The 14,355-nt window shown below is 48.1% G+C and overlaps 1 protein-coding gene and 1 long non-coding RNA gene across 2 annotated transcripts in view; one reads left to right on the top strand and one right to left on the bottom strand.

Annotated features, from left to right (window-relative positions):
• The window catches only part of LOC125131481 (uncharacterized), a 38,442-nt gene that overhangs the window by 19,316 nt on the left and 4,771 nt on the right, over window positions 1-14,355 (bottom strand). Inside the window, exon 2 of the long non-coding RNA XR_007135931.1 lies at window positions 10,173-10,295. This is a non-coding gene — a long non-coding RNA (uncharacterized LOC125131481). The remainder of the gene's footprint in view (window positions 1-10,172; window positions 10,296-14,355) is intronic.
• The window catches only part of DRAM1 (DNA damage regulated autophagy modulator 1), a 36,033-nt gene continuing 29,169 nt past the window's right edge, over window positions 7,492-14,355 (top strand). The window contains exon 1 of the mRNA XM_047788173.1: window positions 7,492-8,349. Coding sequence (XP_047644129.1) covers window positions 8,219-8,349 — 131 coding nt within the window. The 5' untranslated portion in view covers window positions 7,492-8,218. The remainder of the gene's footprint in view (window positions 8,350-14,355) is intronic.

Genomic DNA, 14,355 nt, shown 5'->3' with positions numbered 1-14,355 from the left:
GGGAATTAAAATAAAACAACTGAAAAATCTGGGGAAATACAAAAAAAAAAAATCTTTTTTTTTTTTTTTCTTTTTAGCCTTGCCTAAGACATGGGGTAAGTTCCAGGGCCAGGGATCAAACCCATCCCACAGCAGTGATGACACTAGATCCTTAACCTCTGGGCCACTGGGGAACTCCAAAAACATATTAAAAATGTACTCCAAGAATGGGGAGTTATTGGGCCAAGATCTCCAAAAAGAATAGAAATCCAGAGGAGTGAGCCTAGCTCTGGGGCTGTTTTTGGTCAGGGGTATCTGCTAGTGAGGGAGGACCATGGACAGGTGGCCTGCAGCTACTGGCTAAGCAGGGGCAGGGGATTTGGGCCTTGGAGGTCAGGGTCATGGAAGTGAAGTAAGGGTGAATAAGCAATAACCAGCACACATACACACCACTGGCCCGGCCTCAAGTTATCTGGGAGGCAAAGAAAACCTCAAGAAAAACTCAACAGGGAGTTCCTGCTGTGGCTCAGCGGAAAGGAATCCGACTAGTATCCATGACGATGCAGGTTCGATTTCTGGCCTCATTCGGTGAGTTAAGGATCCAGCATTGCCATGAGCTGTGGTGTAGGTCGATGACACAGCTTGGATGTGGCGTTGCTGTGGCTATGATGTAGGCCCACAGCTACAGCTCCGATTTGAGCCCTAGCCTGGGAACCTCCACATGCTGCAGGCAGCCCTAAAAAAAGAAAAAATAATAATAACTTAAAAATTTTTTTCTTCTTGTTTTTTTTTAACCCATTGAGCGAGGCCAGGGATTGAACACACGTCCTCATGGATAAAAGTTGGCCTTGCCACTGCACCACAATGGAAACTCTCTAAAAATAAAGTTTCAAGTACAGTGTCTAATAATCAGTCTGAGACAACAACATGGTGCATTAAAGTGGGAACTCTAGGCATGTAAAAACACACTTTGAGAACAAAAAGGAGTTCTCCTGGGGCTCAGTGGGCTAAGGGGTCTGCTGTTGTCACTTCAGCAGCTCTGGTTGCTGCTGTGGCACGGGTTCCAGCCCTGGCCAGAGAACCGCCACTTGCCGCAGGCAAGGCCAAAAAAGGAAAAAAAAAAAAAAAAAGATGGGAACAAAAAGACTGCAGTTTGAGTTTGTGAAATTATCATGACCTGCTAGAAGAAATAAGCAAGGCTCTTAAGCAAGTACAGCCTATGCTGTGCAAATCCAGATACACAAAAGGGATACACAGACTTCCCGTCATGCTCAGCAGTAATGAACCTGACTAGAATCCAAGAGGACATGGGTTCGATCCTTGGCCTTACTTAGTGGGTGAAAGAATCTGGCATTGCTGTGGCTGTGGTGTAGGCCAGCAGCTACAGCTTCGATTCTCTCCCTAGGCTAGGAACTTCCATATGCTGCAAGGGCAGCCCTAAATTAAAAAATAAAATTATGTGTAGATTTTCTACTGGCGGTTGGGGGGCGTGTGGCATCCCCGACCCTCTACATTGCTCAAGGATCAACTATAATAGTTGTGGCTACATTTAAGAAAAAACTCCCCAAATAAGAGTGCTTAAGTAATAGGGAAGTTTCTTTTTTGACATAAAGGAAGCACAGAGCTAAGCAATACAGGGCCTGGGCCAGCAACGCCATGACATCAACAGGGACGAGGCACCCACCTTTTTGTTCCACTATTCTGGTTTATGGCCTCTCTTCTCAAAGTCGGTGACTACATATTCCAAGACGGCTGCTGGAGGCCAGCCATCCCATCATGTCGAAAGTCATCTTCCCTTAAGCAATCTTCTTACGTACATAAGGATTCTTATTATATGCCGTAGGTCAGAAGTGACACATGGCCACTCTATGTGACAAGGGAAGCTGAGAAATCTGATCCTTTTGTATAGGACAGAATGTGTCAACTCTAAATTGGGGTTCAATTACTAAGGAGGAAGGGAAAATGGATGTTGCACTAGGTAACTATTGCCCTCTATCACAACAATGAAATAATGGATCAATAGCTTTAAAATGAAATATAAGTTAAAAACCAGGAGCAGTGTTGCATAGCAACTGTGGTAGAAAACAGGAGTTCCCACTGTGGCGCACTGGAAATGAATCCGACTAGTAACCATGAGGTTTCGGGTTCGATCCCTAGCCTCACTCAGTGGGTTAAGGATCCGGCGTTGCCGTGAGCTGTGGTGTAGGTCGCAGATGTGGCTTGGATCTGATGTTGCTGTGGCTGTGGCATAGGCCGGCAGCTGTAACTCTGATTCAACCCCTAGCCTGGGAACCTCCATATGCCGAGGGTTCAGCCCAAAAAAGAAAAAAAGAAAAAAAAGAAACTGTGGCAGATAACATTAAGAATACAGACATGGGAGTTCCAACCAAGGCACCTTGGGTTAAGGGTCCAGCATAGCCACAGCTGTGGCATCGGTTGAAGCTGGGGCTTGAGGTCAATATGCCTGGGCCAGGAACTTCCATATTCCTCCAGTGTGGCCAAATACAAAAACAAAACAAAACAAAAAAGAATACAGACATGGGGGTGATGTATGATGAAAATTCAGCACACAGATTGGAAGCAAAATAACTACATATATTTTAGGGAGTTTTCTTCCGTAATTCTGGAGTTTGAGGAATAGTTCCTCACAACAGTTAGGGTGGAGTTCCCTGGTGGCCTAGTGGTTAAGGCATTGTCACTGCTGTGGTGCATGTTGGATCCCTGGCCCAGGAACTTCCACATGCCACAGACTCAGCCAAAAACCAAAGCCAAAACCAAAGCCAAAAACAGGGTTACAGGCTTTTGAATCAGGTACGACCTTGCGCTTCTGTTTCCTCATCCATTAGAAAAAGGATGATAACTGAGCTTTGGTGTGAGGATTAATTACATCAGAAGAACACTGCCTCGGGAGTTCCTGTTGGTCGTGGCTCAGTGGTAATGAACCCAACTAGCAACCATGAAGTTTGATTCCTGGCCTTGCTCAGTGGGTTAACGATCCGGCGTTGCCATGGGCTGTGGTGTAGGTCGCAGACTAGGCTTGGATCTGGTGTTGCTGTGACTGTGGCGTAGGCCGGCAGCTGTAGCTCCAATTCGACCCCTAGCCTGGGACCCTCCATGTGCCATGGGTGTGGCCCTAAAAAGACAAAAAATAAAAAAGGAACCCTGCCTTTCAGGAAACGATGGTCATCAAGGAAGAATGATTTCATTCTCAAAAGGATAGTCCCATGAGACCCTTCCTTGACACAGAGTGACTTCCTTTGACAGAAAGTCAGGAATCAATTCAAGTGGAGAAGCACAACATTTCATATGTATCTTAAAGGTACCCAGTGCAGGGAAATAATTTTTTTTTCTCTCTTTTTTACATTTTTTTCTTTTTAGGACCACACCCACAGCATATGGAGGTTTCCGGGCTAGGAGTCCAACTGGAGCTGAGGCCCCTGGCCTGTGCCACAGCCACAGCAATGCTAGATCCAAGCTTCGTCTGTGACCTACACCACAGCTCATGGTAATGCCGCATCCTTAACCCACTGAGTGAAGCCAGGGATCCTCATGGATACTAGTCAGATTTGTTTCCACTGAGCCACCACAGGAACTCTTTTTTTTTTTTAATTTTTAAAATTATAGTTGATTTACAGTGTTATTTTTTTTTTCTTTTACTTACTCTTCTAGGTCCTCAGCTTGGATCTCTGTTAACAAAAAAGTAGATTAAGAGAAAAATAAACAGAAGTTTATCAATATGTATCTCAAATATATGTGGGAGAAGCTCAGAGATAACTCAGTGGGGTGGCTAGAACCTGGGTGTATGTGCATCTTAAAGAAACCACACATGTGTAGAGAAATGACAGGCAAAGGGAAATGTTTTTAGTCCAAGGGCAGGAAACTATGGGAATGTAATACATGGGGCAGCAGGGGATGGGGGAGGTTCCCAGGTTTGTTTGTGAATTCCTCTGGTGTCCTCTCTGGGCCAAAAGCCTAGAACCCTCTCCAGTAAAGGAAATTTATGTTCTGCCTTTAGATAGAAAGGAAGAGGGTAGAGAGTGCTTTTCCTGCTTTTGCTGCTTCTTAATTGCTTTCAGCTCAAACAACATGTCAAAGAGGCATATTTAGGGGTGACATATTCTGGTTTTCCTGCACCAGTAGGATTTTTTTTAATGACTTTTGCATTTCTTACTATACAAACTTTACAACTTTATGTGTCACAATATCAACAGAATCAAAAGCTTTTTTTTTTTTTGAAGCGAAAGCAGAGCTGTGCCCCTCAGGGCTGCTTGACACCATGAGTATGTGTATTACATAGTTACACTTTTGTACCTTATTTATACAGCATATGGAAGTTCCCAGACTAGAGGTCGAATCAGAGCTATAGCTGCCAGCCTACATCACAGCTCTCATCAACGCTAGATCCTTAACCCACTCATCAAGCCCAGGGATTGAACCAGCGTCCTCATGAATACTAGTCAGGTTTGTTACCTCTGAGCCACAACAGGCTCCTTTGTACCTATTTTCAATATATCCATGAATCCCATTTTAAACACAATTTAGAGGTTCCCAGGGGGTCTAATTGGAGACTTTGCCAAGCCGAGTCTGCAACCTACGCCACAGCTCATTGCAAGGCCAGGGAGCTAAACCTGAAAGCTCATCGTTCCTAGCCGGATTTGTTTTTTTGTTTTTTTATCTTTTTAGGGTTGCACGCTGGCATATGGAGGGCCAGGGGCTGAATCAGAGCTACACTCCACAGGTGCAGCAACTTGGCATCCGAGCCTACACCACAACTCATGGCATCCTACACCACAGGCCATGGTGGCACCCACTGAGCAGTGCCAGGGTTCGAACCTATGTCCTCATGAATACCAGTCAGGTTCGTTAGCCGCTGAGCGGCAACGGGAACTGCCGTAAACATACCATTCTTAACTGCCTTTATAGTCAGACAACCCTTGTAAACGTGATTAGCCAATTAGATTGCTTAAGGGAATTACATAAGCACCAGAGATAAAATAATCAGGTGAATTCCATTGATGTCATAATTCCTCTGCCTCAGGGAGGGTTTTTTAAATCAGATCAGTTGTAGAGTAGGAAAGGGGAAACGGGAGGTGATGGGGAAAGGGAAGGCAGACAGGGAGAAAGAGCTTGTTTTCAAAACACAGAAAGCTAGGTAGAGAGGTACAGTGGATCACTACGCCTGGCAAGCTTTTGTGATTTTTTTAAAAAAGCTTAATTAAAAGTTTCTGCTTTATTGGATATGGTGGTCACTCTCCCACACCCACAGTGACCTCCTGAAATACAAGTCTGTCCATCTTCCTACTCGCCTTACTATCAGACCAAACAACGTTCTCAGCAGGGCTTAGGTGATGTGCCCACTCCCCCATTCCCAGCTTTACACGAGTATTTTTCTAATTTTTCTAGTTCCAGAAGAACAGGCAACTCACTGTCTTTGCATTTCCTCCTGCTATTTCCCCTTTTTTTTTTTTGGCCTTTTTCTAGAGCTGCTTCCCATCAGCATATGGAGGTTCCCGGGCTAGGGGTCTAATTGGAGCTGCAGGCCCCGGCCTATGCCAGAGCCACAGCAATGCGGGATCTGAGCCACATTCTGTGACCCATAGCTCACAGCAACGCCGGATCCTTAACCCACTGAGCGAGACCAAGGATCGAACCTGCAATCTCATGGCTCCTAGTCAGATTCGTTAACCACTGCGCCAGGACGGGAACTCCTCCTGCTAGTTCCTTGGACTGGAGAGTTCATCTTACCTACCCTTCTTTGCTTAAAATTAATCACTTTAAAAAATGTCATCTGTCGGGAGAAGTTCCCAGATTTTTTTTTTTTTTTTGGCTTTTTGTCTTTTGAAGGCCGTACTGGCAGCACATGGAGATACCTAGGCTAGGGGTCCAATTGAGCTGTAGCCGCCGGCCTATACCACAGCCACAGCAACATGGGACCTAAGCTTCATCTGCGACCTACACCACAGCTCACAGCAACGTCAGATCCTTAACCCACTGAGCAAGGCTGGGGATCAAACCCAAAACTTCATGGTTCTTAGTCAGATTCGTTTTCGCTGCACCACGACGCTAACTCCAAAAGTTACCTGATTCTTCATCCAAGCACTGGCCCATGCATCTCAGCTGTATGCCTATTTCTATTTTTTTAAACTTTTTTTTTTTGTCTTTTTAGTGCCACACCCACGGTATATGGAGGTTCCAAGGCTAGGGGTCCAATTGGAGCTGTAGCCACTGGCCTATACCACAGCCACAGCAATGCAAGATCTGAGCCGCATCTGTTAACTACACCACAGCTCATGGTAATGCCGCATCCTTAACCCACTGAGTGAAGCCAGGGATCAAACCTGCGTCCTCATGGATACTTGTCAGATTGGTTTCCACTAAGCCAAGACAGGAACTCCTCTCCATATCTCTATTTGGGGGGGGAGGGGGAGGGGCGGGGGGCGGGGAGAGAGAGAGAGAGAGAGAGAGAGAGAGAAGAGAGAAGAGAGAGAGGAAGGAAGTCGGAGTTCCCATCGTGGCGCAGTGGAAACGAATCTGACCAGTGAACCATGAGGTTGCAGGTTTGATTCCTGGCCTTGCTCAGTGGGTTAAGGATCCCGCGTTGCTGTGAGCTGTGGTGTAGGTCTCAGAGGCAGCTCCGTTCCAGCCGTTGCTGTGGCTGTGGCGTAGGCCGGTGGCTACAGCTCCGATTGGACCCCCTAGCCTGGGCACCTCCATGTGCCACGAGTGCAGTCCTAAAAAGACAAAAAAACAAACAAAAATAAAACCCAAAAAACTTCTCATTTATCTAATATTCCATACAGTATAATTCATTTTGATATATCAGCCTCTTAGACCTCCTGAAACAATTTAATCTTTGTATCCTGTCCCTTAGCAGTGTGTGACACCCAAGAAATGTCCATGCGATTTTCTTTTTAAAAATTTTTTGCTTTTTAGCCCCCCTCCCGGGGCGGGGGCGCATATGAAAGTTCCCAGGCTAGGGATTCAATCTGAGCTGCAGCTGCCTGCCTACACCACAACCATCTGTCCACACCACAGCCACAGCAACACCAGATCGGAGCTTCATCTCAGACCTACACCTCAGCTCAGGGCAATGTGGGATCCTTAACCCACGGAGAGAGGCCAGGAATGGAAACCACATCTTCATGGATACTTTGGTTCTTAGCGCTGAGCCACAACGGGAACTCCAAGAAATGTTTATGTAACTGAAACGAACCCTGGATTACATATCTTCGGCTCAGGATCTCTAAACTATACCTCAAAATCACCATGCTTGCAAGCACCTCCAGAACACGAATCCCTTTTGCAGGGTTTGAAATGTATCTTAGGTCACGGCTCCCAGCCTGAGTTCACCCTGATCCATGAGAGAAAGAGAAACCTAATTTCTAGGAAAGAAAAGTCTGCTCTGGGGAAAAGCAGAACTGCCGGCAGCACTGGGGCCGTCCAGGCTCATCCAGAGCTCAGTCCCGCCCCCGCCCCAACCCCGCCCCCGCAGCCATCCGCCTCTACACTCTTGGTTTTCAGGTGGACCCCTCCAGGTGGGTGCCACCTCCGTGCCCCGTGGCCCGGCCAACGTCGCCGAACACTTCCGCCCGGACCCCTGCAGCCGGAGCAGCAGCTGCAGCCGCAGCGCGGCGGGATGGGGTGGATGTCACCTCGCAGTGGTCACGCTCTTCCCCGCGACACCCAGGCGGCGGGACCACGGAGAGGAAGCCGTCGGGGTTCGAGGCCGGGTACCCCGGAAACCCCGAGGGAAGGAGGGGCTGAGAGGAGTTGCTTCGCTTCTCCGGAGTTGCGCAAGAGCCTGGGCGGCCGGGCGGGATAGGGCTGTCAGTGCGGGCATCCCCACCGCGCCCCCCGCCCGGAGGCCGAAGCAAAAGCGAAAGGAGCCCAGCTCCTTAGCCCCGGCGTCGCGTCCGCGAGGAGGTCGCCGCGCGCCTGTAAGTCGGCCGGGCCGCCGCTTTGTGACTTCACTGGTTTCGCAACAAGCCCGGACCGCCCGCGCCCCACCCACCCCCGAGCCTCCGCCTAGCCGCCCGCCGCCTGCTCTGCTCTCCGCGCTTCCCCTCCCTCCGGGGCCGGGCCTGCCCCGCCGTCGCGGAGCTTCCCCGCCGGCCGCCCCTTGACTGTCCGCGCCGTGGCCGCCGCCTGGCCGGCCGGCACGTGCACGGCCCCCCCCCCCGGCGGCGCGGAGAGCCCGGCGCCCCGGCCGCGCAGAGCGCAGCGCCCTCCCGGCGGCGCGATGCTGTGCTTCCTCAGGGGAATGGCCTTCGTCCCCTTCCTCCTGGTGACCTGGTCGTCCGCCGCCTTCATCATCTCCTACGTGGTCGCCGTGCTCTCGGGGCATGTCAACCCCTTCCTCCCCTACATCAGGTGAGGAGCCGGGTGGGAGGCCGGACGCGGGACCCGGCAGGGGCACCACCGCGGAGCAGTGCTGCTGATGCAGAGGGAAGGGGTCCAGACCCCGCCGGGATGTCTTACGGAAAGATGGAGCCCTGACAACCAGGAGAGGGTGCTCCTGGCAGCCTGGGGATGTACGGGGAGGCAGAAGGCGGGAGCCGAACAGTGATTTTTGCCCTGAACACTGAGCAGAGTGGCATCAGGAGGGCTTCAGGATAGGCAGGAGAACTTTCGGACTGAGTGGGACTGAGAATGAGAAGCTTCTTTGACGATATTGAAACAAGGATGGGTCCTGCTGGATGCCACTTATTGGAGGCAGATCCAGGTGTGTGCTAAAGCAGCTCACTTATTTCACTTCTGCTTCCCAACATCCTCGTGAAGCGGGTGTCTGGCTCATTTTTCTTGCAAGGAAACTAAATTTCAGCAGATGTTGAAATATCACCAGTGTGACACTGATGTCACAGCTAGGAAATTGTGGAAGCAGAACTCACACCCAGATTCATCCCATGCCACCAACACCACCATACTGCCTTTAGGTCTCTGGGATGGAGCTTAAACTCCTTTGAACAGAGCTGCCCAAGATCCCTCGGGTTTGGATTGTGGACAGTTAGGGACATCTCTTGTGTTGCCATTGTACAATTTCTACTTTTCCGGAACTTTGGCCTCCATCTTTCTCGAGAGTGGCTTTATCTGTGCCCAGGAGACGTGTCCAGATCCTCTTTGTGTTGCTCCCAGCTCTGTGCCTTGCCCATGGCAAAGACATTCCTTAAACATGAGAACAGTTCACTTCTCCAAGTGACTATGACCCCTCTGGATCTGTCCTGGTTGGTGAGGGGATAGTAAAGTTGGTTGACACCCAAGGTTATTGCTTAATGATTGTAGGGATTGTGCAGATTATAGAGATAGTAGGGCCTCTTCCTCCTGCCCCCATCCTGCCTGGTGAGCAATGCTCTATGGTCTTTTTGTAGGTGAAGAAGGGGAGACCAAGGTGAAGCAAGAGGGGCTAAGAATGCAAGAAATGGGACAATGTGAATAGTGCACAGAAGCAAATCTGTGGTAGTGGCGGTGGTTTTGCCCCCACAAGATGGTGGCATCCCGTACATCGAGGAGGCTTTCCCTTCAGGCCGGGGGCCCCTGCAGAAACCTAGACTTGGTTTGTCATGGCTCATCTTGGTCTCAAGTGCCACCGTCTCTCGTCTCTTAAAGTGGTGTAAAAAGAAAGAGTTCTCTCCCTGTAATACTTTTTTATTGAGAAAACAGCTGTTGGTTGCCGATCTGAAGACCAGGGGTGAATCATATTTGATATGCATTAGCCAGACGGGGCAGAGGCAACGTTCGAGTCTCTGTAGAGGCGCCTGATGCAGTTGTGATTAATGTTACCCACCCCTCCGGGGTGAATTTGAAATAAAAGACATTCAGAAGTGGGGTAAATAAGCTGACAGGACCAACCACTTGTGAGATAGATGCTTAAGTCACAGACATTCCAAGGAAGAGGTTTTAAACTTAGCAAGGAAAGGAAGCTTTTGGGAAAAGGCAGAATTACAGGAGAAAAGGGCATGAGATTGGGTCTTCAGCCTACAAACAACAAACCAACACACACGTGATTGCCTGCCCAAGAGTGCCTGGGGCCTGAAGGCTGTCTGGAGCACTGGATGCCTCTGCCCTCCTAGAAGACTAAGCCATTGAGGCCTGGGCAGGGGCAAGATGGAGATGAGAACGAGACTCCTAGCAGAGATGGGATTAACTCCCCATTTGTATTTATCCCTTTGGCCCAGACCTGTTCCAACCTTACTCACCTCTGCTCTGAAGCCTTCTCCCCCATCTCGCTCCAGGACTCCTTGGCATCCTTCCTGGTTTTGTTTGTTTGTTTTGCTTCATTCCGGGCATGTGGAAGTCCCTGGGCCAAGGATCTCGAGCAACTGCAGTGACAACACCAGATCCTTAACCTACTGTGCTTCCAGGGAACTTGAATACTCATCCTGGCCTTTGCGCTGGCTAATCCTCAGCCAGAATGCTCTTCCTCCAGATATCACCAGACTTTCTCCCTTCCCTCCTCCTTTGTTCAAATATTACCTCTCTTCTTTTTGTTTTTTAGGCTCGCACCTGAGGCCTATGGAAGTTCCCAGGCTAGGGGTTGAATCAGAGCTACAGCTGCCGGCCTACGCCACAGCCACAGCAACGCCAGATCTGCGCAGCCTCTGCGACCTACACCACAGCTCACGACAACACCAGATCCTTAACCCACTGAGTGAGGCCAGGGATCGAACCTGCATCTTCATGGGTGCTAGTCAGATTCGTTTCCACTGAGCCACAATGGGAACGCCTCCATTCTCTTTTTATATCTTCTTCTTTGGCTTGTGTATCATGCTTCCAGAATATTCTATGGCCCTTTCATTGTAAAGTTTTGCCAATTCTGCATCCCCATTGCCTTTCCTTAGAGTAGTCTCACTTTTTGTGCAAGTACTGCTTGTTGGATGGATTGTGGTCTTTGGCCATTCCCACTGTCCCTCCTCATGACCTCACACCCTGCTCAGTGACTGATGTCAGAAAACTGGGTCACCTAGAATTAAGTCACCTTAAAAGGGGGGGGCCAAAATGGCATAGTGAACGAAAAGAGTTTGGGTCTTTAATTCCAAAGATGAATCTAAAAATTAGGGAAATTAGGAGTTCCCATCATGGCTCAGTGGTTAACAAACCCGACTAGTATCCATGAGGACGCAGGTTCCATCCCTGGCCTCACTCAGTGGGTTAAGGATCTGCTGTTGCCATAAGCTGTGGTGTACATCACAGATGCAGCCCAGATCCCGTGTTGCTGTGGCTGTGGTGTAGGCCAGCAGTTACAGCTCTGACTGGACCCCTAGCCTGGGAACCTCCATATGCCATGGGTGTAGTCCTAGGAAAAAAAAAAAAAAAGACAAATAAAATTAAAGAAAAATTAGGGAAATTATTTTCTCTTTCATTTACTTAGCAATCACACAATTTTATTTATAATCACAACTATGACTAGTGCATATAATGAACAAAATCCCTTATAATGAACACTTGTTAATAATGAATGAAACAAAATGAAAAGACAGAATTCCTATCATGAACAAAAAAAATTTTTTTTTTGTCTTTTTTTGCCATTTCTTGGGCTGCTCCCACAGCACACGGAGGTTCCCAGGCTAGGGGTCGAATCCGAGCTGTAGCCACCGGCCTACGCCACAGCCACAGTAGCACAGGATCCGAGCCGCCTCTGTGAACTACACCACATCTCACGGCAACGCTCGATTCTTAACCCACCGAGCAAGGCCAGGGATCGAACCTGCAACCTCATGGTTCCTAGCCGGATTCATTAACCACTGAGCCACAACGGGAACTCCATGAACAAAAATCTTTTTTTTTTTTTTTGTCTTTTTGCCATTTCTTGGGCCGCTCCCATGGCATATGGAGGTTCCCAGGCTAGGGGTCCAATCGGAGCTATAGCCACCGGCCGACGCCAGAGCCACAGCAACTCAGGATCTGAGCCTCGTCTGCAACCTACACCACAGCTCACGGCAACGCCAGATCCTTAACCCACTGAGTAAGGCCAGAAATCGAACCCACAACTTCACCGTCCCTAGTCACATTCGTTAACCACGGAGCCACGAAGGGAACTCCAGGAACAAAAATCTTAAAATGATTCAGGTGCTGGTTTTTTTAAGAGAGGAAGACAAACTTTTTCTAATACAGTTTTATCATTACTGGATATAAAGGGTTTTTTGTTTTGTTTTGTTTTGTTTCGTTTTTTGCTTTTTAGGACCACACCTATGGCATATGGAGGTTCCCAGGCTAGGGGTCCAATCGGAGCTGTAGCCGCCAGCCTACACCACAGCCACAGCAATGCAGGATCCAAGCTGCCTCCACAGCAGGAGGCAACCTACACCACAGCTCACGGCATCACTGGATCCTTAACCCACTGAGCCAGGCCAGGGATCGAACCTGCAACTTTATGGTTCCTAGTTGGATTCGTTTCCTCTTCGCCATGATGAGAACCCTTAAAGTTCTTTTTTAATGAGAGTTGCAATGTTTATTTCAGGTTCTCTCTTGGGGTGGTTTTTTTGTTGTTGTTGTTCATTTGTTTGTTTGTTTTTCTTTTTTGTCACACATGAAGTATGTGGAAGTTCCTGGGCCAGAGATCGAACCTAAGCCACACAGCAGCAACCAGAGCCACAGCAGTGAGAATGCAGGAGCCTCTGCCGGCTAGGCCAGCAGAGAATTCCCTGGATGTACAGTTCTTGATTCCACATTTGTCTTTTGAAGAGAGAGAAGAAGAGACTCATTTTTGCAGAAATGTTTTATGACCTCAGTTTTCCCGATGACCATTCCTAACCTGTGTGTAAGGGTTTGATCTTGCTTATTGTCTGTCACTGACACAAAATACAAGTTCCAGAAGGGCAGAGATTAGGGTTCCCTGCTGCATCCCCAGCATGAATGGCAGTGCCAGACTAGGTGCTTAGTAAATACTGTGTGAATGCTAAGATAACTTACAGCAGGTAGGCCTGTTTTATTAATCGTCTCAGCCTCTCTTCAACTGTTAACTGATTCTGCCAGTGTCGACTGTTCGTTAACCGTGGTTGTGATTCCAGCTTGTTCTCTGAGACCACGTCTATGGACCTCAGGAGATTCTCCATGTTTTACAAGATTTGCACCCTCACTTTATAGTTAGTTTGACTTGCTGAATATTTATAACGTTTGATAATCATACTGAGAGGGAACAGAGTGAGTAGCTTCAGGGAACAACTTTGGAGCAAATACCTTTAGTTCGAGTACAGCTCCGCCACGTGACCCAGCGGTGGGCGTTTGGACAAGTTACTTGACCTTGCTCTGCTTCTCTGTGGGTTAATAATAGCACTTCCCTGGTGAATTAACATGGGAACTCACTTAGAACTCATTAACATCCCGGTCAGGAATGTTCCCTGTGAGCATTTGCTGTTAGGAGAATCCAGAGACCCGTCCAATTATGTGTGGAATGGACGGTCGATGAGGACCTGCTGTGTGGCACAGGGAACTCCACTCAGTATTCTGAGCTAACCTATGTGGGAAAGGAATCTTAAAAAGAATGGATGAGTGTATATTTATAACTGAATCACTTTGTGGTGTACAGCATAAATTGGTACATTGTAAATCATCTATACGTCAATAAAACTAAAAAGTGAGGGAATATTGAAAAAAAAAAAAAAGACAGACCCGTTCACCTCAGTCTGGACAGATTTTAGTGTTAAGTAGGAAAGGACATTTGGTTGAAAGCTAATTTTTTTTTTTTTTGTCTTGCTGCTCCTGTGGCAGATGGAGGTTCCCAGGCTAGGGGTCCAGTCAGAGCTGTAGCCCCCAGTCTACCCCACAGCCACGGCAACACCAGATCCGAGCCACGTCTGCGACCTACACCACAGCTCACGGCAATGCTGGATCCTTAACCTACTGAGCAAGGCCAGGGATTGAACCTGAAACCTCATGATTCCTAGTTGGATTCATTAATCACTGAGCCACGACAGGACTCTGGTAGCTAATTTTAAGGGATCAGTTTGTGAATATAACAGAAGCTTTCTTAACCAGCCTCGACTTATTCCGCTTGCTGTGTTAACTGATACTCTCATTCTCTGAAAAATACACTGATGGAAGCTGATGGTCCCTAGACACCTCCTCCAGTGGCGGTGGCTGCATTCTGGGCTGTTCCCGATCATGTCTCACCTGTTTCTTTGTCTACTTATCAAATACCAGTTGTGTTGGTTCTCAGATTTGTTTACAGTTGTATTTTCTCTACTGTAATTGAGTGATTTAACTCAATATACATTAACTGTTGGTCCATGAATGGAAAAAACAATTGTAATTTCTAAGAGAACTCTTGGGTGAATGCTTTGGAAAAATTCCCAGGAGACAAGTGGTCAAGAATTACAATCTGTTGGTAGTAGTAATGACAAATGTAGGGATTTGAAAAACTGATTTAAAAAAACTAGAAGG

The sequence above is a fragment of the Phacochoerus africanus genome, chromosome 7 (genome assembly GCF_016906955.1).
Source record: "Phacochoerus africanus isolate WHEZ1 chromosome 7, ROS_Pafr_v1, whole genome shotgun sequence".
NCBI classification, from domain to species: Eukaryota; Metazoa; Chordata; class Mammalia; order Artiodactyla; family Suidae; genus Phacochoerus; species Phacochoerus africanus.
Note: the sequence above shows the minus strand (reverse complement) of the source record. Positions and strands in the feature narration are given on the sequence as shown.